This window comes from Aethalodelphis obliquidens, unplaced genomic scaffold, assembly GCF_003676395.1.
Source record: "Aethalodelphis obliquidens isolate GAN/ISIS:26980383/991018 unplaced genomic scaffold, ASM367639v1 scaffold69, whole genome shotgun sequence".
NCBI classification, from domain to species: Eukaryota; Metazoa; Chordata; class Mammalia; order Artiodactyla; family Delphinidae; genus Aethalodelphis; species Aethalodelphis obliquidens.
This window is the reverse complement of record NW_020838013.1, coordinates 3,041,009-3,066,505: the sequence shown is the minus strand read 5'-3', so window position 1 is coordinate 3,066,505 and position 25,497 is coordinate 3,041,009. Positions and strand designations below refer to the sequence as shown.

Genomic DNA, 25,497 nt, shown 5'->3' with positions numbered 1-25,497 from the left:
AATAAATTATTTAATTCCTATTTTTTCATAAATTTTACAAAACCATAGAACACACTGCTAGGCCCTCCCAGGGACTCGGAAGAGACTCCTGCCAAAGAAAGGCCCTGAAGCTTGAACTTCGTTCAGTCCAGGTGACTCAGCCCCAGGCAGGCCCGTGTCTGGGTGCAGAGGGTGGGGGAGGGAGGCCCAGAGTTGATGCTGCTGCCCTCACTGTTCTGTCCACATTGCTGAGCATCGACGGAGCCTGGATTTGGGCCAGTGCTGCCTCGTGGGGATGGCTAAACCAGGGCCCGACCTTGGGGTGTCCATGGGGAGGCAGTGGGAAAACACCCCACCTGTATGGAAGGGAGGGGGTCAGAGCGCGTCACAGACCAGGAAGCTGACTCCCAGGGGACCTTGCAGGACCCGCCCTACCGGCCACGCAGAGCCAGTTTGCCCACCAGGATCTGGTTCCCAGCGGCGCTCCCTCCCCTGTCCCCTTTGGCCATCTCACGGGTGCATGGAATTGAGATCATGGGCCCCTGGCCCTCAGAGAACCAAGAGGCCTCTCCAACTTGGCGTGTGCATATCCCCCCTCCAGGACACAAGGCAGGGTTTCCAGGGGTTGGCCGGTCTCTCTCCAGCTGCACCTGGAGCAGTGGCCGTGGCCGGCACGCCACGAGCAGTGAAGGCTGAACTGAGCCTAGGAGAAGGGGGCAGGGCAGGGGAACGACAAGCACAGTGAGGTGATCTGGGTGGGCAGTGCCCCCCTTCTCTCCTTCTGCCGGTCTGGTGGGCACAGGAGAGCACAAAGGCCCTTCTGTGGAGGAGAGCCCTCTGGTGACTGAAATGGTGTGCACCTGTGGGGTGGGAGAGACACGTTCTGAATTTATGCCCATGGAACACCTGTAGAACTAGGGGGAGACTGGGCGGTGGCCCTGGAGAGGAGGCCTGGGCGGAGCTAGCCACAGAGAGGCCAGCCTGGAGCAGAAGTTCCTCCATGGCCCTGGGAGGGGTCCCTGAGTCTGCTGAGCCTTCGCACAGACCGGCAGCCACTCCTGCTCCCCTGACAACCAGGCCACAGCGCAGGGAGGCCTTGTCAGAGCTGGGCAGAGAAGAGGCAAGCATCGCTGCCTGGAGCACAAAGCAGGTGGGCCTAGCTGGCAGGAGAAACCCCCAGACCTCCTGGGTTCTCTGGCCTGTCCCCTGAGGCACTGGCATCCAGACTGGGCCCTGGGTCCCTGGGGCAGAGAAGGTGGCGTGGTGGACAGAAAAAGGCCCCTCAAGATATCTGCGTCCTAACCCCGGAGCCTATGAATGTTAGGTTACATGACTGGCTTTGAAGATGGAGGAAGGGGCCATGAGCAAAGGAAATGGATTCTCCCCTCAGCCTCCAGAAGGAATGCAGCCCTGCCGACACCTTGATCTCAGCCCAGGGAGACTCATTTCAGACTATGACGTCCAGAACTGTGAGATCCTGAATGTGGGTTGTTTCATTTTTATTTATTTATTTACTTTTTTGGCCATAGTGCACGGCTTGTGGGATCTTACTTCCCTGACCAGGGACAGAACCCCAGCCCTCGGCAGTGAAAGCATGGAGTCCTAATCACTGGACCACCAGGGAATTCCCTGTGTGTTGTTTGACTAATTTTTTCAAGATTTATTCATTTATTTTTGATGTGGACCATTTTAAAAGTCTTTATTGAATTTACTACAACATTGCCTCTGTTTTATGTTTTGGCTTCCCAGCCGCGAGGCATGTGGAATCCCAGCTCCCCAACCAGGGATCAAACCCACACCCCCTGCATTGGAAGGGGAAGTCTCAACCACTAGACTGCCAGGGAAGTCCCCACTGTGTGTTGTTTTAAAAGACCATGGTTGGGAATTCCCTGGTGGTCCAGTGGTTAGGACTCAGAGCTTTCACTGCTATGGACCCAGGTTCAATCCCTGGTCAGGGAACTAAGATCCCGCAAGCGGCCAAAAAAATAAAATAAAGGGTCGTGGCCATCTGCGACACCAGCCCTAGGAAACTAGCACAGGTGGCGAGGGCAGAGGGGCCTGGGTGAGAGGAAGGGCTCCAGGCCTGCCAGGCCCCAGGCTGTCAGCGCTCCCTTCCCCACCACAGCGCGGGGTGGGGGGTGGGGCGGTGTGCCAGCGGCAGGGCCCGGCCTCTCAGGTGGATCCCGTTCTCCCACCCAGCTTTCCAGATACAGGACTTTTAGAGATGATGAAAATAGTTAATGCCTATCGAGTGCCTGTCAACACCAGACCCTGAAGCACCCTAATAACCCTATGAGGTGGGTACTATTATCATTCCCATCAAGAAGAGGCTCAAGATGCCTCATGTAAGTGCCCACGACCATGGTGTCCTGCTGCCCATGCCACACAGAGGACCCCATTCACTGTCACAGACGCCCAAGGGGAGGAGCTCTAGTCCTGGAACCGCACTATTACCGGGACACATGGCTTCCTCCTTCCAGCTTCTGAAATGTTCAGTGTGAACCCCAAGCCCCCAAACAGTGCCTACCCTCCAGGGCCAAAGCCCACAGTTACCACTGCTGCCTCCTGCGGCGCTTCCAGTGCTCTGGTGTGTGGGTCTCGTGCTGTCCCGTGCCCACCCGCCAACAGCACCTGTGGGAAACAGACTGCCTCCTGGCCAAGCCTGGGGCACGAGGAGATCTCAGGGCTGGCAGGAGAAACCCCCAGACCTCCTGGGTTCTCCGGCCTCTCCCCTGAGGCACTGGCATCCAGACTGGGCCCTGGGCCCCAAGCCCAGAGCGTGAGGTGTGAGCTGACGGCACAGCGTCCAGCAGGCCGGGCCAGTTAGGCTCACTGGACAGGGACAAAGCGTCTGCCTGCCACTGCCAGCTAGCTGCTTGTTCCCCTGCTCCCTGCGGAGCTGTCACCTTGGTTCCCACCATGAACCCCAAAAGCCCCCTTGGACCTTCCCACCCTGGGAGTCCCTCACCAACCGCCGAGACTAAAAAGCTTTACTCTGGGTTCTCCACCTGTGTCTAGCTTGGCAAGCCCAGCGGGCTGCATCCCTTCATGCATATCTGATGAAAAGCAAATACACAGCCTATAATTAACTCCCAGGCTGTAATTAACACACTCTCATTATTTCACACCATAAACCACCCCAAAATTTGCTGGAAATTGATTTTATTATTGGTAAGTCACATGATACGAAAGGATAAGAATATTCGAAGGACACTTAGTAAGATACTGCTTTGCCCGAAAGGGCAGGCAGAAAAAGTTAAGGTACAGTGGATGCTAAGGAAATAGGAAAAAGAGGCTGAAGAGTCAAAACAAGTAGTTTGTGTGTACACCCCACCCCCGCCAGGCCCCTCAACCCATCAGGTAAGAATGCACCTGGCATCAGAACAGAGAGCTGGGAGCCGGGGAGGGGCTCCAGGAGGAGAGATGAGGTGTCCTACGGCTAGGACGTTCCAAAGGACTGGAGACGCCTATGTACTGACAGATAACAGTCCCTACTGCTGAAAGGCAAGCCACCTCGAAACATCTGGAGTCCTCAAGAGTCACCAGAGAGAGAAGGAGGTGACCAGAAATCCGGAGACAAGAGGTTCACATTTCCTCTCCCACATTCTCCCCGGGGAAGGGAAGACAAAGCAAAGCCTGTGCAGAGCTGGGACTGCCTCAAGTCCCAGGAAGCGCTCATGAAAGCCAGGGACCTACCACGGAGGAGCCCGAGGGCTGGGAGGCCCTCCCCGAGGCCAGCTCATCTGGGGGAAGGCAGGCGGGTGTGGGAAGAGCCATGCCCAGGCCACATCCAGCCTACCTACAAGGTCCTCAGGAAGCAGGAGACCACTCCCGTCCTGGGGTTTCCCGTGCATGGGCCGGCCCCCTGGCTCAGGCTGGGTGAAACCACAGCGCCATCCTGGAAGGAGCGCCAGTGGCTCTGAGGCTGGTGGCAGCAACCTTGTGAGTTGCCCAAGTTCACAGGCTTCATGGAACCAAAGCAGACAAAGAAAGATCAAAACTAAAACCTGAAGCCCAAGGGGGTTTGGGAGCTCCTCCGGGTGTGGACCGTGGGTCCAGTGGACTTGCTGGTCCACAGGACAGCCAGCTCCCAGCACAGTGGCATCACCAAAGATGAGCAAGCACACTTTCCTTCTGGTCAGAGTGTCTCCTGCCCGCAAAAGAGGCCTGAGTGAGGGGCGCAGGGGCCATCCAGTTTCATCCAGCCAGGGAGGGCTTGGTGGGGGCCTCACCTTCTCTGTTCCTGCTGTGTTTCAGTCCAGGGAGGCCCCCTGCCCTCTCCCCGCAGGGCCACGTCCCAGCCTGGCGGTGTGGGCTGGAATGCAGCAGAAGGAATGCAGGGATGTGGTCACCAAAGTCCAGGGGAAAGACCAAAGACACATAGTACGCCCAAGTGTCCTGAGCCCTATTCCTCCTCCAGTGGGGACACCTGCCTCCAGCGGGGACTTCAGGGCAGGGGATACTGTCCGTTTTGAGAGGGGCACAAAGGCGAGTCCCTGGGTGGGAGGGGGCGGCCGGGGCCTGGTCAGATTGGTCCTGAGACTGCAGCGGGGCCCAGCGTCCGGAGGGAGGGCGGGCAGGCAGGCTGCAGGAGGGATCCTGCGGCTGCCCCCAGCTGGCTCTGCACAGCGCAGCCCGGGCAGCGTCCCGGGTACAGAAGTGACTTGTCCACACGCTGAGGCTGCCCTCCTCCCAGCGCTCCCCCTCAGGTAGCATGATGCTGGGCCACGCCCGGGGGCTGCCCCCGCGCCCTCCCACCAGGCACTGCGGCCCTCAGCCCTGCTCCAGGCTCTCGGTGGGCTGCACCACGGCGTAGCTCCCCTGGCCCAGGGAGAGTTGCCGGCTGAAGAAGGATGTGCTGCGCTTCGGTTTCACCCGCTTGATCTGCTCACCTGTCGGGGAGCAAGAGGGACACGCTGAGGGGAGGGGGCCCAGCCCCAGGGGAGCCCCTTCTGGAGCCTGTTCAGGATGAGCTCTCCTCTTCACTCCTGCCGGCTTTGAGCCTCAGCCCCACCCCAGCTCTCCCACCAGCGACAGGACATGTGGGGTGGGTGGCCAGCCTCCACATCAGAGGCCACCAGAGTTTGCATTTGATGCTGGGCCTGCTGTGCTGTCTAAACCTGTTCAAGAAGAGACCAGAGAGGTGTACAAACTTCCAGCTGTAAGTCACAGGCATGTAATATACAGCATATGAAATATGGTCAATAATACTGTAATAACTCTGTATGGTGACAGATGGTAACTAGACTTATGATCATTTTGTAACATATAAAAATACTGAATCACTATGTTTGTCAAAATCACTATATATATCACAAGATATAATATATTGTATGTCAACTATAATTCAATTACAAAAAAAAAAGAAGAAGAAGAAGAAAAAAAGAACAGGCCAAAACCACAAAATACCTATAACATATACTACGGGCTGAAGGTAACCCTCAATGAGATAAAAAGACCTCTTTTTCTTTGGCCTCACTGCGAGGCTTGTGGGATCTTAGTTCCCTGACCAGGGCCCCGGCAGTGGAAGCCTGGAGTCCTAACCACTGGGCCGCCAGGGGAGTCCCTAAAAAGACTTCTTAAAAGTTAAAAACTTCAAGCCAGGTGATCAAGGTTAATATCAACAGTCGTAAATCATGTTGATAAGGTACCTTTGATATGATGTAGTAAAAATGGCATGTTACCTCTGTGATCTTCCTCCCCCAAACCCATAACCCCATCTAATAATGAGAAAATCGTAAGAGAAATTCCAATAAAGGGGCATCCTACGATATCCCTGACAAGTACGCCTCGAGACTGTCAAGGTCATCAAAAAACAAGGAAAGTCTGAGTAACCTGTCACAGCCAAGAGGAGCCTAAGAAGACATGACAACCAAATGTAGAGTGGTGTCCTGGATGGGACCCTGGGACTGAAAAAGGACGTTAGGTTAAAACTAAGGACTTTAGTTAATAATACTGCATCATATCGGTTCATTAATTCTGACAAATACACCATATTAACATAAGACGTTAATTTAAAAACTCAAGCCACAAAAGAAAAACAGGCAACAGAAATGAACAGCAACGCAGGAAGAAACTGTACGTGATCAGGCGTGTAGAAACGATGCCACTTCACCAGCATCCAAACCCTAACTCCAGTGAGTTCTCCGCCCCTCAGGACGATAACACCCATCGTGGGTGAGGGTGGGGAAGGCAGGTGCCTCCTTTCCTCCTGGGACGGGCACAGTGGGCACACACTTTGACCCAGCAACCCCATTTCTAGGAATTTATCCTGAGGAAACAGTTCAGATTCCAGGTAAGGATTTGGCTACAGGTACGTTGTTTGTAGTAGCTGAGAACTACAGTCAGCCCTAGGACAATGCCAACCCTCTGCGCAGTCGAAAATCTGGGTATAACTTACAGTTGGCCCTTCATATACCCGTGGTTCCTCCTTATCCACCGATTCAACCAACCAGTATTTACTACTGAAAAAGACCCGCGTGTAAGTGGATCCGCGCAGCACAAACCGGTGTTGTTCAAGGGTCAACTGTAACTATGATGTCCACCAACAGGGGATGGCGGGGGAAGGGGCTGAGCTCACTAGGAGAGGAAGACAGCAACTGTGGTAACAAGTGTGTCAGAGAAAAATTATAAATTATTTTGCTTTTTCCGATGATAAAAATGACATGCTTGTAAAAATTTAAATGCCAGAACGAAGCACGAAGAAAAAAGGAAAGTTACAGCAGCTGATGGCTGCAAAGGGGTCCCTCCCTCCTTGTGCACGTGGACGCTGTCTCGCATGCTAATGAGCACCTAGTACCTAGTACTCGTGCCTGATTTTCTCCTAGTACCTGATTTTTTCTACTCAGTGCTATTTTGTGAACCTCTTGCCATTTGAAAACCAAAAAAAAAAAACCCTTTTTATTTTGGAATAATTCTAGACTTACAGAAAAGTTGCAAAGATAATACATAGAGTGCTTGCATATCCTCATAAGCCTCTCCTGTGTCAGCACGGTCCGGCTGTTACCACGGTCTGTGTCATAGATAAGAACACTGGTACAGCTTTATCAACTAAGCGGCAAACCTGTGGATTTCACCTGTTCTTCCACAATGTCCGCTGTCTGTTCTGGGACTCGATCCAAGACACCACAGTGTGCTAGGGTACGTATGGCATCTTTACCAGCTGGACTGATCCCACAGGGTGTGGGCCCATCGTTCCTGTACCCACACCTTTAATAACAGACACTGGTAGTTTCTACTTTTTCACATCTGGACACGTCTGCGGACGCAGCAGTGAGAAGGGACGGAGAAGGGCTCTTACTGCCAGAGCCCCAGAGGCCTCAGATTCCCTGTCGCAGAGCTCAGACGATGGGACACCTGTGCCCAGCCTGCCCCCCACGCCCCAAGCCAGGTCCTGCCGCTGGAGGCTAACTCACCGGGTCTGGAATTGCTCCCCACCTCCCTACCCTCCAGAGCTCCCCATGGCGTGCGTGTGCACGCGCGTAGGTACACGTGTACACCGCGAGGGGGTCACTCACCCTCCTCCACGTAGTCGATGGTGGAGAGATGCTGGATCCGGCTGCACACCACGCTGCCCTGCCTCCGCAGCTGGGGGTGTTGAGTCGGGGGTGGTGAGGAGCCAGGGGCCGAGGCCGGGCCGGCCGCGCTCTCCTGAGGGGTGGCGGGCTCCGCGGCCTGGCTCAGCTCGATGCAGTACTCGATGAGGCTGCTCATCAGCTCGGCCTGGGGAGGAGAGGGGGCCGGCGTGAGGCCTGGCGGGGGGAGCCCTGGCCCAGGCCCACCTCTCCCTACCTGCTGCAGAGCCAGATGAACCAAACCCACAGCCCCCTGCCCTCTGGTGGGGGAGGCAATGAGGAAACCAACACCCTTTACGCAAGGAGAAGGAAGGGGGGTGTGCTCTGTGGGCCAGAGGCAGGGGAGGCCTCCCATGTGGGGGGACTTCAGGGGTCAGAGATGGGCTGGGAAAGAAGGAACACTCTAGCTAGAAGGCGCAGGTCGGGAGGGAGGAGGGGGCAGGGCTCTCTGGGCCTGTGCGTTCGCTGAGAGAAGAACCCGCAGTCAAGGAGAAGGCGGTGGTGAGGTCACCGGGCGGGGAAAGCGGCTCCCTCTGGGCACGTTCTTCTAAAGTGACGTCTTCTCAACAGACTGGAAACGTTATGCATGTTGACATAAAAGGTGATGTGACCAGATGTCAGCGGGCACGGTCTGGGCACCATATGGCGGGGATGGCAGGGGATTGCAGACCCACAGACAGAAAGCTGCCAGCAGGTGGTGTCGCTTAGGCAGCATGTGTTTATGAAGTGTCACCCCGCTGCAGGCGGCAGGACACAGCAGGGACTGAGGTGAACAGATGCCTGCCGCGTGTCCTAAGAGAACCCGCTGGGGAGCAGGGTCAGAGGCCAAGGGGGCAGCTGGTGCCCAGCTGCCCGATGGGGTGGCCCGAGGCCTCCCCAGAGCCACACAAGCTGCCCTGCGCAGGGAGAGCAGGGCAGGGAACCGTGCACAGGCGGGTCCGGGCTCCACACCGGCCTCCTCGCCTCCCCGAGGGAACTGCGCTGAGCTGAGAGGGGCGCTGGGCAGCGGGCAGCCGGTGGGGACAGGCCCTGAGCCCTCTGAGTTTCTCTAACACCGCTTGATGCTCCTGAGGTTCGGGGACGCTGCCGTTATACCTCAGCCACATCCGACAGAATGAAATATCCACTCGGGATACAACTCAGCAAACTAGAAATGGACGGGAACTTCCTTAACCTGACGACAGGCGTCTATGAAAAACACACAGCTAACACCACACCTACTCAGAGCAAGACGGAATGCTTGGGCTTCCCTGTTGGCGCAGTGGTTAAGAATCCGCCTGCTGATGCAGGGGATGCGGGTTCGAGCCCTGGTCTGGGAAGGTCCCACATGCCGCAGGCCCGTGCGCCAGAACTGCTGAGCCTGTGCTCTAGAGCTCGCGCGTCACAGCTGCTGAACCCGCGTGCCACAACTACTGAAGCCCGCACGCTTGGAGCCCACGCTCCGCAACAAGAGAAGCCACCGCAATGAGAAGCACGCACACCACAACTAAGAGTAACCCCCGCTCGCCACAACTAGAGAAAGCCCGCAAGCAGCAACAAAGACCCAACACAGCCAAAAAGAAATAAATAAATTTATATAAAAAAAAAGACTGAATGCTTTCCCCTCAAGTCAAGGATGTCTGCTCACACCTACTCACCACTGTAACGGGGGTCCGAGGCAGTGCTATCAGCCAAGACAACTGAGAGGCAAACAGACTGGAAAGTTAGAATACAACTGTCCCTGTTCATAGACAATGTAACTGTCCACACAGAAAATCACAAAGAATCTGCAAAAAAGATACTAGAAATAGTGAGTGAGTTCAACAGGGTTACAGGATAAAAGGATATATGCTAACAGAATCAGGTGCATTTCTATACACCACAATGAATAACTGGAAATTGAAATTAAAAATAGTACCATCTCTGGTAGCACCAAAAAAGGGGGAGGGGGAGATAAATCTAATAAAAGATGCACAAGACTTGTATGCTGAAACCATAAAACGTTAGTGAAAGAAATCAAAGACAAATAAATGGAGTATAAAATAAATGGACTGGAAGATCTAAGAACATCTTTTTAAAAGACATTTTTTAGGAAAAAACATCAAGTTATAGACTGAAAGAAAACATCTGCAAAATATATATCAGATAAGGGACCGGTAGGCAGAATATATAATGAACTCTTACAGCTTGGTAAGAAAACAACCCAATTTAAAAAATGGATAAAGGAAAAAAAAATGGACAAAGGGAACCCTCTTGCACTGTTGGTGGGAATGTAAATTGATACAGCCACTTCGGAGAACGGTTTGGAAGTTCCTTAAAAAACTACAAATAGAACTACCGTACGACCCAGCAATCCCACGACTGGGCATATACCCTGAGAAAACCATAATGCAAAAAGAGTCATGTACCACAATGTTCATTGCAGCTCTATTTACAATAGCCAGGACATGGAGACAACCTAAGTGTCCATCGACAGATGAATGGATAAAGAAGATGTGGCACATATATACAATGGAATATTACCCAGCCATAAAAACAAACGAAATTGAGCTATTTGTAGTGAGGTGGATGGACCTAGAGTCTGTCATACAGAGGGAAGTAAGTCAGAAAGAGAAAAACAATTACCGTATGCTAACACATATATATGGAATCTAAAAACAACAACAACAAAAAATTGGTTATGAAGAACCTAGGGGCAGGACAGGAATAAAGATGCAGACGTAGAGAATGGACTTGAGGACACGGGGAGGGGGAAGGGTAAGCTGGGACGAAGTGAGGGAGTGGCATGGACATACATACACCACCAAACGTAAAACAGATAGCTAGTAGGAAGCAGCCACATAGCACAGGGAGATCAGCTCGGTGCTTGGTGACCACCTAGAGGGGTGGGATAGGGAGGGTGGGAGCGAGACGCAAGAGGGAGGAGATATGGGGATATATGTGTATGTATAGCTGATTCACTTTGTTGTAGAGCAGAAACTGGCACACCATTGTGAAGCAATTATACTCCAACAAAGATGTTAGAAAAAAAAAAGTAAAAAAAAAAAAAAGGACAAATGATTTGATCAGACATTCCATCAAAGAAGACCTATGGATAGCAAATGAACACACGGATGGATAATCAACATCATTAGTCATTATGAAAATGCAAATTAAAACCACAATGACTTATCACTACCATACAGTTATTAGAATGGCAAACAAACAAAAACTGACCACACCAAGTGCTGGGCAAGGATGCGGGGCTACTGGAACTCTCAGACATTGCTGGTGGGATAACAAAATGGTGCAGTCACTTTGGAAAACCATTTGGTAGTTTGTAGTAAAGCTGATGATATGTTTATCATACAGTCCAGTAATCCCATTCCTAGGTATTTATGCAAGAGAAATGAAGGCACACGCCCACACAGCAGCCTGTACTCAAATGTCCAGAGCAGCTTTATTCACAAAAGCCCCAAACAGGAAACAACCCAAACAAGTGGGTGAAGAGCTGACCTGCAGTGTATCCATACAACGGAATACTATTCAACAATCAGCAGGAACGAACCGCTACACCCCGAAATGTGGACGAATCTCAGGAGCATGAAGCTTAGTGACAGAGGCCAGGCTCAAAAGGCTGCATACAGTATAGATACTGCAGGGCTGGACCACTATTTGTTTATCTATCTACCAGTTGACAGACGTTTATGTTGTTTCCAATTCTTTGGTTATGACAAACGAAGCTGCTATGAATATCTTAGTATAAGTCTTGTGTGGACATATATCTCCATTTCTCCTGGGTAACTATGATGCATGTGTTTATGACATTCTGGAGAAAGCTGAACTCTAGGGATAGCTAAGGGGAGCTGTCAAGTAGCGGGTGAAGAGGTGAGTCTTAAATCAGAAGCAAAATGTACAAAACAATTTAAAAAAAAAAAAGCACAACCCCAAAGAAAAATTGGCAAAAGACCTCAATGAACAGGGTATCCAGATGGTGGATACACACATAAAAGATGCTCAACCTCATTAGTGTGCGTGTGCGTGTGCGTGTGCGTGTGTGTGTGTGTGTTGTCAATTAAAACCACATGGAGATTTGGGGGTGATGGAAATAATGCCAATTAAAAAATGGGCAAAAGAAAAAAAAAATGGGCAAAAGACGTGAATAGACGTTTCCCCTCTAGAAAGATACATGGATGTATCTAAGCACCTCCATAGCTTGCCTGTGGTGGCAGTGGTTACAAGGGTGTGTGAACGTGTTAAAACTCACTTTTATTGTAAATTATACCTCAATAAAGTGACTAAATAATAAAGGAAGAAAACACAAGGAGATACTCCTCCTCACCCACCAGACTGGCTGAACGTTCACGATGACAGTACTAACTACTGCCGCAGCCAGCATCCAGCCACCGTGGGTGAACGCCGAGCACAGCACCTGCCTGTGACCCGGCCTGTCGGCTCCTGGGCGCGTACCTGGACGCGCACACAGAGGACATGTGCAACACTGACAACGCAGCACTGTCTGCAACAGTCCCAAACTGGAGACCCAAGTGCCCGTCCGCTATGGTATGGAAAAGTCAACAGCAGCAAATTCACATGTGGGAACACCCGAGAGCCGCATGAAAGACCAAAGCACTGCCACCTGCAGTGGGGACGAGGATGGAGCTCACAGACACAGGGCTGAGCGCAAGACACTGGGCAGAACAGAACACACTGTGGGAACCCACTGCCCTAAGGCTCAAAACCAGGCAGAATGACTCTGGGGTGACACAAGTCAGGATGCGGAGGTCCCTTGGTGGGGGCAAGGCTGGGAGGGGGCTCAAGGGGTCTTTCTTAATCTGAAAGGTGTTACATGGGTTTCTTTGGGGAAATTTGTTGAGATTAAGAGCTGGGGGGCTTCCCTTGTGGTGCAGTGGTTAAGAATCCACCTGCCAATGCAGGGGACACAGGTTCGAGCCCTGGTCCGGGAAGATCCCACATGCCGAGGAGCAACTAAGCCTGTGTGCTACAACTACTAAGCCTGTGCTCTAAAGCCCGTAAGCCACAACTACTGAGCCCACGTGCCACAACTACTGAAGCCCACGCGCCTAGAGCCCGTGCTCAACAAGAGAAGCCACCGCAATGAGAAGCCCGCGCACGGCAACGAAGAGTAGCCCCCTCTTGCCACATCTAAAGAAAGCCCGTGCACAGCAACCAGGACCCAACGCAGCCAAAAATAAATAAATAGATTTATATATTGGAAAAAAAAGAGCTGGGCACTTTTCTACATGTATATTATAATTCAATAAAATGTTTACTTAAAAAAGAACTCTACGGAATTCCTTGGCGGTCCAGTGGTTAGGACTCCGCGCTTCCACTGCAGGGGGCATGGGTTTGATCCCTGATCGGGGAACTAAGAGTGATGTAGAAAATGTGATGTCATCAGCATAAAGGTTGGGACGGCCGAGTGTTCAAAGACGAGAGAGGGAAGAGCTAGGACAGGGAGAGAACTCCCTTGCGAGGCCCTGGAAAGGAGGCCCAGCAGGGGAGACAGGGGGAGAAGGGCAGGAGGTGGGAGGGGCCCGTAGGGCCCAGGAGGGGAGCCTGCAGGAGCAAGAGCAGGCACCGGGTATCGGGTGTAGCAGGGCAGAGGCTGCTGGGGTTGGAGCAGTGGGTGCAGCGGTGGGAAGGAAGGCGTAGAGGGAGCAACGGGAGAAGCCTGGCTGTGGCGGGCCCCCAGGAGGGGGCACGTGCTTTCACAGGAGTCCCTGGAGCCCGTCTCTGTGCTTGGGGCGGAGAGCAAGGAGGCCCTGAGTCCTGGAAGGGCTCTCCTGGAGAAACCAGGGTGGGAGGGGAAGGGGCGGGGATGAAGGTTTGGCTGGGAAGACCAGGTGCCCAATGGATGAAAGTGAAACAAAGGCAAAGAGGGGTCTTAGCCATTCCATGCCTGCTCGTCACCTGAGAGCCCCGCTCACGGGGGGCTCAAGGACCGAGGGAGCCAGTGCGGGCTGGTCACACAGTACCGGGCAGCCCTCCACCAACCACTGCCCCACCACCTGGCCAGGCCTTCCGAACCCGCAAGGGTGGCTCCCAGTCAGCAGGAGCTGGCCCCCTGGTCCCCAGGCCCTCAGCAGCCCTCTCACCTCCTTGCCACCCAGCCTGGAGCCTCCAATAGTCTGGGACCCCCTGAGCACACCCTCCCCGACCCCCATCCCCACCCCCGGTGCAGGCAACACCCACCACTACCTGCTTGGAGTAGATCTTGAGGAGCTTGTTGACCGGTGTGCCCTCATTGTCCCCGTCGAACTCCAGCCACAGGACAGACTCCTCCTCCTCGGGAGAGGTATGGTCCCACGACAGCTCCTGGAAGCGCAGGCCCAGCAGGACGTGCTGGCCAGCGGGAGACACAGAGCTTGGACTCCTTTGGGCAGAGGCCTGCTCCCCTGCCCCATCCCACGTGGGCATCGCCAGGAGGATACACCTGGCCAGGCTATTTACCTCCAAGGCTGAGCCTAAATTCAGGTGTCAGTTTCTCTCAGGAGAAGAAGCCCCGCTTCCATCAGACCCTCAAAGGAGGCTGTGGTCCAGGGAGGATGAGACCCCCTAAACCACGCACTTCTCATCAGTGGGTCAAGCTCCTGACAGCTGGGGTAGTGACTCGGGGAAAGGAAGGTGGGGAGGGGAGGCCTTTCCCCTGCGATCAGCTGGTTAGCATCTCAGCAGGAGGCCGGATGTGGGCCCGGCATGTTGGGGCACAGATGCCCAGGAAGGGCTGGGATCCCTCCCTGGGGACAACCAGAAGTCTCCCCCAAACTTCTCTGCTGGCTTAGCAGGGACCCCTGTCCAGGCGCAGAGAGGCCCACAGGGCAGGCTGCCGACACCACCTCCTACACAGGCAGCCGAGACAACCAGCACCAAATGCAGGAAGGAGGGCCCCCAGTCCCGCAGGAGAAGCTCCCAGGGCTTCTTTGGAAAACCACCAGCTAGTCTCCAGCCACTGGCCAGGCAGAGCAGCCAGGCCCTACCAGACTCTCCACCTGTCTCCAGCTGCAGCCTCCCCCTGTCCACGCCACCGCCCTGCCTAGCAGGCTGGGCAGGAAAGCTGACCCACAGCAGACCCAGGGAAGCCCCCGGGATGACAGTGGAAGCCCCAGGGACATCTAAGGGAAGGAGGCCAGACAGGTCGCCCACCTGCTCCCAGGCCAACCAGAAGCCCAAGGGAACCAGGAAGGCCTGGGTAATGACCCCACTCCCTTCCTCTCCAGTGAGGCCCCCACTCCAGGTCCCACCCTGAAGGAGCAGCAGGTACCTTCTCCCTGCTGTCAATGACGTGCACGCCCTCCAGACTGATGGCCACAGACACTGGCTTTTGCCCTCCCCGGTGCAAAAAGCCCTGGGCTGGTTTGTCAATCTCGCCGTGGAAGAAGGCAGACCTGGGGAGGGAAAGTGGGGTTAGGCCGTCCCCTCCAGCAGCGAGAACAGATGGCCCAGGGTCTGCGTTCACCCACCAGGGAATGCTCTGGCCAGCCCCTGTCCCAGGCACCTGAGAAGCTTAAGCTGTTTGGGTGACGGAAGTTAAATGGAAACCCACCCCAGGGGAGGGAGAAACTGAGGGGGCGGCGAGAAGGAGGCTTCGCGGAGGTGGTGGCATCTGAGCTGATCAGGCAGGAGGAGGAACTGGGTGGCACAGCGAAGGGTGGGCACTGCAGGCAGAGGGTAGAGCATGAACCCGGGTGTGGGACAGAGCAAGTTACGTTCAGGGAACAGCCAGGAGCCCAAGGGCTCAGGGTCTGCAGGCTGTGGTTGCTGGAGGTTGGGAGAGCCCCGCTGCCCACCGTCCCCCAGGGGCTGCCCAGGCAGAGAAGCAGCTTCAGGACTCGACACCAAGAAAGGGAAAGGGTGCATCAACCTTAGGACACCCACCCGCTGAGCTGTCCCTCTTCCATCCTGCCCTGCCACGGCCTCTTCCTCTCCTCTGGTTGCCCTGGGCCTTCGCCCACACGCCCCCTCAGCCCTGGCTAAGCCTGAGCCCTAGTTAAATCCTGCAGCCCCGGGCTTCTCTGGTGGCACAGTGGTTAAGAATCCGCCTGCCAATGCAGGGGACACGGGTTCGAGCCCTGGTCCAGGAAGATCCCACATGCCGCCGAGCAACTAAGCCTACGTGCCGCAACTACTGAGCCTGTGCTCTAGAGCCCGCGAGCCACAACTACTGAGTCTGCGTGCTGCAACTATTGAAGCCCACGTGCCTAGAGCCCGTGCTCCGCAACAAGAGAAACCACTGCAATGAGAAGCCCGTGCACCTCAACGAAGAGCAGCCCACGCTCGCTGCAACTAGAGAAAGCCCGTGCGCAGCAACGGAGACCCAACCCAGCCAAAAATAATAAAAAAACAAAATAAATTTATATATATATATAAAAATCCTGCAGCCCCGAGGACAGGACTGGAGACAAGCACGCTCTACCTTCAGTTCCAAGAGCACGGCCCGGTGCTCCCACTCCAGGAAGACTCCCACAGGCTCGCTTCAGGGCTGGGACTCCTAATCCGCTGAGGAAACTGAAGCAACCCAAACAGCGGCCACATGCATCTCGCTCACCATAAAAGCTAAAGACCTTTTACCGCCCCACACCCACACTGCTGCTCCGCCTCTGGGCTCCAGCTCACAGCGCAGCTCCTGAGGAGCTGGTTACACTCACTGATTCTTTTTCTCATTGTCCTCCACCCACTGCTACCCCCAAGATGCTGGAGCCAAGGTCAACTATCAGCCACTCGGGACCTGTTGAACTTGACCTTGAAGCAGCAGAACCTGAGGCTTGGTCACTCCCTCCTCCTCAACACCTCCTTTTGCCGGGCTGGTGTGGACCCTCCCGCCTTGCTGGCCGGGCTCCTTCTCTGTCTGGTCCACACTCACTTGCTGGGGCTCCTGGTTTCAAACAGCACCTGCATGCTGATGACTCACCCACTACCCAAGTCTAGACTCAGAAACCCAAATGCCCGCTAGGATCGCCACCTGGGTCGCTGGAGAGCATCTCAAAATCAACACATTCAAGGACAAGCCCCCGAACTTCCCTGACCTGCCCCCCGCCACACACCATCCTGTCTCAGCTGATGACAAGGCCACCCTGCAGCTGTTCAGGCAGAAACCTGGAGTCCTCTCTGCCTGCTCTCCTTCACCTCCTGTACTGCACATTTTGCAAATTCCTTCAACTCCACCCTCAACATCTCTGGAATCTGGCCGCGTCTCCCCTCCACGGTACCACCGTGCGGCCTGAGCCACAGTACCCTGTGGAGTACGGCCACTGTCCTCACGGGCCGTCCAGCTGCTCCCTTGCCCCCCTGTAGTCTGTTCTCGGCTTCTACTGCTTGCTGTCTCTCTCGCCACTAGAACGGCCTCTTCACGGGCAGGGACGGCGGTCTCTTTTGTTTACTGAGGTCTCCAGCACCTAGAGGGTGCGGGCACACAGTAGGCACACAAGAGCTATTGGCTAGACGTGCCTGCATGAATGAGATCTGGCTGAGGGGGAGGTGGGCAGGTCCATGGACCACGTGGCTGCGGCAGGAGGAAGGAGAGGACCTGTCCGGTGTCCTAGCCCGTGATGGGGAAGGTGGAGGACGAGTGTCCAGCCTGGGACCCGCGGGGCCCCAGGTGCTGGCATCCGGACACACCTCGCGTGAGGACAGAGCTCAGCGGGAACGGAGATGGGCTCACGGGCCGTGAGGGAGGGACAGTGGGCCTGGGGCTGTGGCCGCGGCCAGGGAGCCGCTCACCCGTAGAAGGGCAGCTCGTGGCACTTGAGGAGGTAGGCGCGGTAGTGGGGGCTGAGGGAGGCCTCATGCTCGCTCTCGCTGCCGGCTACCTCCTTCACCCTGCGGTAGGCGTTCAGCAGGCCCTGCTCGCCAGTTCCGGCCTTGGTCCCACGGCCCCGGAGGGCAGCAAAGAGCCCGTGGCCCCGCTTACAGAGGTGGGCAGGGAGGAAGGAGTCCAGCTTCTCCCTGTGAAGGAAGGAAAACAGGGCCCAGCATGAGGGCGGCTCCATGCCTGCGGGCTGGGGAGGCGCCGAGGTTCCCAGGGCGTGGGGAGGGCAGGGGGCACCCTGCACACGGACCCCCGGAGAGCCCACTGCCGAGAACCCTGCAGCATGAGAGGCCTGAAGGAGAAGTCAGGAGACCGGGATGAGAGCTGAAACCAGGCCCACCCCAGAAGCAGACTGTGGCCAGAGGAAGGTTTCAGTTTCTAAACTGGTGATTTCGCAACCAAGAAGTGGTCCTAGAGCGATCAACGTTCTGTTCTGCCAAATAGGGAGATAAAAACCCACCAACCTACAACTCATCAGCACAGGTTCACGAAGGAAAGGGCATTTTCAATCACACACACAGAGTCGGGAAGCATCCTGGCGTGACGGCACCGTTCTTCCCCCTCAGGCAGCCCCCTGACTCTGGCCAGGCACTGGCCCTTCCAGGTGGACTGCAGCCAGGGCCCAGCCTACGAGCAGTGAGCGCCCTCTCCAAGTCTACGTCTCCACGTTTAAATAAGGACACAGACCCCTACTCACATGGATGGGTGCTGGCAGGCGCCTGGCATGTGGTGGGTGCCAAACAAATATGGCTGAGGTTGTCACTGTCACCGAAGAGGGGAGGGGTCCCCGCAGGGGCTTCTGGAGGACCAACACCCCGGACCATGGGAAGGGATGGCTGGCCCTGCAGCAGGGCTGACGCAAGGAAGGACCCTGATGCCCAGAGAGGCCCAACTGCAGGGCAGCATGAGGAGGGGTATCCAGGGGGCTGCCCCCACTTCTCAGGGCTGCCGTAGGCATCTTCATCATCTGTCCCCCAACATCCCTGCTTCCAGCCACAGCGCCCACTCGTCATTGGAAATCCCGCCTTCCCACTGTCAGTCCACAGCATCTGTGCAGGCTCATGGCAGGTCCTAAGGGAGGATCTGGGCCTCAGCCAATCAGCACTCTGGCCACTCTGTCTCCTTTGGGTGGACGTGGGCCCAGTCACCAGATGAGTCTTAGAACTCTGGTCACGTGAGGGATGAGGTCTCTCCTTGCCAACGTGCAACTATTGTGGCCACCTGGCCACCACAAGACAAGAGCCTGTCTGACTGAGAGCTGGCCCAGAGGACACAGGGCTGGGCGAGGAGAGTGAGGACAGGATCTGTGGGTTGGGGGTACCCAACTGGAGCCCCTGCACCTCAATCACCCCAGACCCGTCCATTTCTTGACAAAGTCCCTCAAGTCCAAATAGTCTGAGCTGGATTCGCTGTCACTTGCAATAGGACCAGACATGCCCATGACGAGAGCCAGGATTTCTACGGCTGCCAGCCTCCAGCCAGCTCAGCTGGGATCACTCAGGCTCCACTGAGCCCAGGGTAGCCCCTGCTGGGCCCCGACACAGGGCCCTGTCTCTGTGCATCCTCCCCCCGCAACACAACTGCACCCTGAAGGGCTGGTGTGGGTTAGAGCCCTGGGTCTAGGACAGGCTGTGTTCAAAGTTCATCTTCAGGGCTTCACTGGTGGCGCAGTGGTTAAGAATCCGCCTGCCAATGCAAGGGACACGGGTTCGAGCCCTGGTCCGGGAAGATCCCACATGCCGCGGAGCAGCGGAGCCTGTGTGCCACAACTACTGACCCTGTGCTCTAGAGCCCATGAGCCACAACTACTGAGCCCATGCGCCACAACTACTGAAGCCCGCACGCCTTATAGCCAGCACTCCGCAATGAGAAGCCCGCACACCACAAGGAAGAGTAGCCCCCGCTTGCCTCAAGTAGAGAAAGCCTGTGCGCAGCAACGAAGACCCAATGTAGCCAAAAATAAATAAAATAAGTAAGTTTTTTTTAAAAATTAAAAAAAAAGACTACATAACTGTTACCAGTTTAAAAAAAAAAAAGTTCATCTTCTTTGGAAATATCTCTAAACCTTAAGATCACTGTCCATGGAGCTCAGAGACAGCCTGGTCTGCTTCCAGGGTAGCTCAATCGTCACGATCCCAGGCCCTGCCAATTCACACAGCAAAGAGCACGGCTTCTAGAGAGACGGGTAGGAAGCACAGAGCCGGCATACTGGAACGTCCGGGAAATGGGGCCTCGTCCCTGGAGCTCGAGACTAAGTGAGACTGTCACTGACAACTGGGACTCAGTATTTGGCCACACCCTGGCTGTGACCCCCCAAAAAGAACAAGCCCAACTCCCCCTGACCTCACACGGAGGCCGGGCTCCACCCTCACACACCTCTGGGGGTCCTCTCACGGACGTCACTTCCCCCGTCTCCCACTGCCCAGGCCCCTCAGCCCAGAGCAGACGAGGAAAAGGTTCAGAGAGGTGGAGTGACTCACCCAAGGTCACACAGCGTCAGGGCCTCCTGACTCCAGGACCTGGCAAGACCACTGGTAACCAGGATTCCTAGGTCACCCTCCCCACCTCGGGCCCCTGCCTCAGGTCACGCTGGCCCTCACCTCAGGGCACAGGCAGTGGGCTGGCCAGGCTGGTAGGGCCCAAGCTGCACACGGCACACCAGGGCGCCCAGGGCCTCGCAGTCCTCCACGTCGCATGGGTACCGAGCGGCCAGCACGTTGCCCTTGGCCTCCTCGTAGAGCAGCCGCAGGACCTCCTTGTCATGGATCTGCAGGCCGGTGTGGCAGGGAGGGGTGGCTCAGCTGGGAGGGGCACCAGTGTCCAGGGGTCAGGACAAGGGGAGGCTGGACACAGGGCGCCAGACCTGGGTGGTACCGCCTGGGAATCCCTGCCTCACCTGGAGCTCCCGCCGTTTGGGGAAGAACACGTTCCTCCGGAACTGCAGGGAAGGCTCATCTGGGGAGAGAGGAGGGGGTCACCGGCCGGCCGCCCCACGCAGCCAGCTCTGCCCTCTCCCCGACTGGCCCAGTCTCCATTCCCCAAGCCTCCTCCACCCCCACTCAGAAAACCCCCGGGCTGTCCAGCGATAGGGGGCGTGGCTTATCGCAAGCTGCTCACTGTGCCCCCAGCCCACCCCTCCGGGGCTCCTCTAAGGGACCCCTCCCTCCTCTGGGGGAGATGCCGGCCCTGCCTCTCAGCCAGGGCAGCTCCACCTGCCAGGGGAGGCCTGGCTGGGCCCGGGGTCCGTGCTCCAGACCCCGGTGGGCCTGAGACAGGGACGCACAGGCAGCAGCACTGACCCATGGCCACGTCATCGTCTGGAGCGTCGGTGAATCGCAGCAGCAGTTCCTGCCACTGGCGGCCCAGCTTGTAGGGCTGGTGCTTGGGCTTCAGCTGCACCTCTGCAGGACGAGAGGGGAAGCGGCCATGAAGCCCTGACCAGTGCGACTGCCACCCACTAACAACAACAATGCAACGATGACGCAGTCATGACCAATATTAACTGAAGTAGGCACGAAGTGTCCAGAACCATTTCAAGTGGTTAAAGGCAACTGCCCTGCAATAACCCTACCCTCATTTCATCCAATGAAAATGAGGCTCAGAGAAGAAAAATGAGGCTCAGAGAAGTTAAGGTGTGTCCAAAGTCACACAACAGGGACTTCCCTGGCAGTCCAGCGGTTAAGACTCCGCACTTCCACTGCAGGGGGCGCGGGCTCCATCCCTGGTCTGGGAATTAAGATCCCGCATGCAGTGTGGCTCAGCCAAAGAAACAAAAAGAAACCCAAACAAACAAAAAAAACAAAGCCACCCAGCAATGAGAGGGGGTCAGGTTCCAGGCAGAGTCAGCCTCTGACTGTTCCCTACTGCGCCCAGGATGGGCTGGAGCTGAGAGGCTGTGGCAGACGAAGGTGCTGGGGCCGGTGGTACAGATGGCTCCAGCACCGCCGTTAGGAAGCAGAGCCCAAAGCTGGTAACTGAGGCCCAAAGGGCCAAGGGGCTGTTCTCCCCTGCTCCTGGCCCTGCCTGGGCCTCTGCCCCGCCAGCCTCCACCCCAGCAACTCCCTCGGGGGCTCTGGGCTCCAGCTGATCTTCCATCCTGCAAGCTCCCTGCCTCAACGCCATGCCACCCAGCTGCCGCCAGAATCAGCGGCTCCACCAGGAAGCACTCCTGGCAACTTGCTCCTGGCAAGCCTTCCCGGCACACTTCAGACCGTGAGTCCCCTGAGGGCAGGGACACTTTCACTCCTGTTCCTCACCGGACCCCTAGCATCTAGCTCTCTGCCCAGTACGAGATTGTGGGCGGGCTGCTCTGCACATACTTGTGAGACGAATGAGGTGAGTGGCTAGCTGGGACCCCGGGACACTGTCCACGGTCCCCAGCCAGCCTCACCCCGAGCCCCAGCAGCTCAGAGGACTCCCGTTATCAGAAGAGGACTGCGCTGACCCTGCCGTCCCACGCTTCCAGATGGGGCCTTCCTGCCTGGGGGCTGTCACCCCAACGAGACTGACAGTCCCTGGAGCCCTGTTCCATGCACAGTGACAATGGCATGCAGAAGGTCAAACCCTCTCAAACATCCACCTTGAAGGGCGGCTCCAGCAGACAGCACCCCGTCCCTGGGGCATATGTCACCCACTCCGGGCGTGGTGCGGGACCAACAGCTCTGAGGGCCCGAGTCAAAGCTGAAGTGGCCTTTCAGCCTTCCTGAACCCAGCCTGGGAACAAAGTGGGCGCTGACTCTGTGCTGGGGCCTCTGGGATGGGGCGGTGCCCCAGGGTGACCCACGGGCCACACAGGCAGCCCATTCATGTTCCGGTGAAGGGGGAGCAGGAATGCGATGACGAGGGAGTGGGGGAGGAAGTGAGCTGCCCCACTGCAGGGACAGGGAGCCTGAGGTAGGGCAGGGGCCCCATGAAACCACCCCCAGCTTTGCAGAGACACGAGCCAAGGGGCCCACGGTCCTGACCAACAGCCAGAAGGGTGAAGGAGGGGCAGCTGAGCTGGGTGGGGAGCAGCGGAAAGAGACGGATCAGCAGGAAGAGGGTGGGCGAGAGCAGTAGCTGGGCAGGAAGCTCCCACTAGAGGGTGGGGGTGGGGAGACAGGCACTCCCTCTCCAACCATGTGGGCATACCCTCCCTCCAGGGCACAGGCACAAACTCCTACGGGCCCAGGGACCAGGCACACCCTTCTTGCCCCTGTTCCTCTACAAGGAAGGGGAATGAGTGCGGAAAACATGCCTGGTCCCGGCACCAGCTGGGGCATCCTCTCCCGGCCCCTCTCCTGACCAAGCCAGCAGGCTAGAAGCCCTATTCTGAGGCCCCAGGGAGCTCCCCATTCCCCCCCACCTCATGTCCCCCAGGCCTGCGGGCTGGAGGGCTCCCACTGCCCTCACTCCCACTCCACCCGCCCGCCTTGGGATCTCAGCCTGAAAGGGCAGGACAGGGTGATCACGGGCCAGAAACCAGGCAAGGCTGGAGGCCCCCTGCAGAGAAGCTGGGTTCCCACTCATCCTCCCCACCCTCAGGAAAAGTCCCATCCTCAGGGGTGGCTGCTTCCTGGGCCGGGTCCCACCTTCCTCCCTGCCTCCACGGAGCAGGATGCAGCTCAAGGAGGCTGGCTGGGGGCCACCCAGGCTTCCATTCTGATCTTGGTCCCACCACTCACTGGTCCCATGGCTCCAAACCTCAATTCTTCATCTGCGTGACCAGGCTGGGCCATGAGGATAAGGTGAAACTCTGCTTGCAAAATGCCAGCTCAGGCTGTGGCACAGACCACGTGCTCGGTGAACACGCGCCCCCTCCCTCCCTGTCCGCCGCCCCCACTCCTCCTGATGTGCAGGCTCCAGCAGCACTGAGGCTGAGGGGTAGGCTTGGCCCCTCCTCTGCCTCCAGCACAAAGAAAAGAGAGGCGGGGGCAGAGGAGCCAGGCCACCTCTCAGGGCTCTGGGTCCTGAAAGCCACAGCCAGCTCCAGGACACAAACACGTCCCACCTTCCCCCGATGTATAGCGGCCAGAGGTTCCAGAAGCTGCCCCTTCCTTCCCCACTGGTCAGCGCCCTTCCAGCCCTTCCCCCTGGGCTTCTCACTGCCAAGTCTTACCCAGCAGAGGGGAGACAAGCCAGAGCGCAAAGGCATCCAGGGCAACATCCGGGAGCTGCAGGACCTCATGGACGGCCTGATGCAGCTCATGGGCAGTGAGCGAGGGCAGGTTCTCCACGGCCAGGGGCACCATTGTGTCATCCGCCAGGTACACCAGCACGTCGGCTGCTGCGATGGAGGCCAGGCAGGGTCAGCTGGGCCCACTGCCCAGGCATGCCAACCAGGCACCCTCCACTCCCCGCTCTGGGGCTGCAGCCCCCACCCTGCAACCCTTGGGGTGACCAAGGCTACATTGCAGAGGCAGAGCCCCGGCATCCCCTAAGGACCCCGTGAAGAGTGCTGTCTGTTAGGACTTACTGAAGACCCTCAAACCACCCAGAAACCCAGCAATTCCAGCCCAGGGACCAGCCTAGACCCACCCTAACCCCCAGAAGTTCAAAATTAGGGCTGCTGCACCCACACACACTCCCCTGGCAGCCCCAAGGACTCTGGTGTGCTTCTCCCCCGAAGGAGAACATTCTACAGGTGGGACTGAGGCAGAGATAGATGGAACCCATCCTGAGGTTACCGTAGTTGGTAAATCAAGCGGGGAGGGAGAGAGCTAGCATCCTCCAGCAAATCGCTGTCTCCCTCTGGCCCAAGCTAACATGGGGACAGAGGATTCTCAAGGCCACCCCAGGGTAAAGCCAGTTCCAGCGCTCAGCTTCCTTGGGACTCTTTAAGACTCAGGACTCAACACGACGGCCTTTCAGTGTTAAACAGAAGTACAATCCAAAAAGTTGAGTGTTCCCTTGTGACAGCCTGTGGGATGCCTATTTGGAGCCTGGAGCCAAAAGGAGACCCTTGAAAGAGCAGCCAGATTCAATTCTCCATCACTGGAACCACAGGTACCATGAAGAAGCACTCAGCTTCGAGGCCAATATACTCAGGGTTCCAATCCTGCCTGGCCTCTGGCTAGTTGACCGATTTCAGAAAGTCAGTGTGTCAAATGCCTCAGGTGCAAAGTATAGCTAATACCTGACTGACTTGTCACTTTTCCACACCTCAACAGACCTTATTTGTTAATTAATAAATAAGATTCTCTTCACTGAAAGAGATGACAAGCCAGGACCACTTCCTCAGGGCTGGAGCCCTAGGAGGGTACAGCGGGGAGAAGACTGGGGACAGGGACCCACCTCGGGCTCCCACGGAGGACACGCTGCTTCGATGGGACCGATCAGCGGGGCCGGGTTGCCCCCCATTGCCTTCTGTTCCGTCCATCTGCAGAGGGAAAGAGAAAAAGCAGCTAGTGGAGAGTCCGGAGCCCTTCAAGCTCTCACTGAGTAAGGAAGGGGTCCCGAACTGATCTACGAAGGTGAACAACCAGGGCTGGAGGCACTGGCGTGCTGACTAGCGCGGTCAGGGGTGGGAGTCCTCAGCCAACTGGAGGTCGGGGCAGGTGGAAGGGGTCGGGGCCGTGGTGGTCAGAAGACGGGTCAAGTTCGGTTCGCCGGGGTGCCCAGGCACGGCACGGCGCACCCCCGTCCGGGGCGGGGGCCCGTGCAGGGCGTCGCCGCTCTCTCACCTTGCAGGGACGCAGCGCCCGCCGCCTCAGTCCAGGTTCCTGCCCTGACCCCGGCCGCCAGCTGCTGCCCCGGCCTCACCGCCGGCCGGCACTCTGAATCCCACTTCGGCTCCAGCTCCCGGGGCTGCTACGCGGAAGCAGAGGCGGAGGAAGCGCCGCACACGGCCCCGCCTCTCCGGCCCGCAGGAGCCAATCGGAGCTCGGGGCCGCCGCGCACGCGCCCTGCCTGCCGCCCACGCGCTCACGCCCCTCGCCCGCTCGCGCCTATTCCGGCGTCACGCCTCCAGCTTCTTGTGCCTGCGTTGCGAAAGTTCCTCGCCACCTACTCGAGTGACTGGAGGGCCAGTGGCCCACACAAACAAGGGTCCCGTCTCTTGGCCGCTAACAGGGTGTGGCGAAGGTTCAAGGAAATCGGGAATGGGGGCGCGAGCTCTGGCGCTCAAACGCGTGTGACTTTGGGCCGGTCCCCTCACCTGTAAAAGGGAGATGTTTCGTG

At 56.8% G+C, this 25,497-nt stretch overlaps 1 protein-coding gene across 5 annotated transcripts; it reads right to left on the bottom strand.

The window, feature by feature from the left end:
• Nucleotides 1-3,124: 3,124 nt before the first annotated feature.
• On the bottom strand, nt 3,125-25,137 carry FRMD8 (FERM domain containing 8). 5 transcript variants are annotated; one of them, XM_027090880.1, is made up of 12 exons: nt 25,002-25,137; nt 24,613-24,697; nt 23,438-23,605; nt 20,640-20,741; nt 20,237-20,295; nt 19,941-20,107; nt 17,253-17,477; nt 14,797-14,920; nt 13,734-13,877; nt 9,191-9,232; nt 7,497-7,701; nt 3,125-4,871 (listed from the first exon to the last, which is right to left on the bottom strand). In XM_027090880.1, exons 2-12 carry the CDS (start codon nt 24,695-24,697, stop codon nt 4,753-4,755), a joined length of 1,440 nt encoding a protein of 479 aa, XP_026946681.1. In that variant the 5' UTR covers nt 25,002-25,137; the 3' UTR covers nt 3,125-4,752. The 5 variants fall into 5 exon arrangements, with proteins under 5 accessions (XP_026946681.1, XP_026946682.1, XP_026946684.1 ...); XM_027090881.1 differs by having other exon boundaries at nt 23,438-23,602; XM_027090883.1 differs by lacking the exon at nt 9,191-9,232.
• Nucleotides 25,138-25,497: the final 360 nt, after the last annotated feature.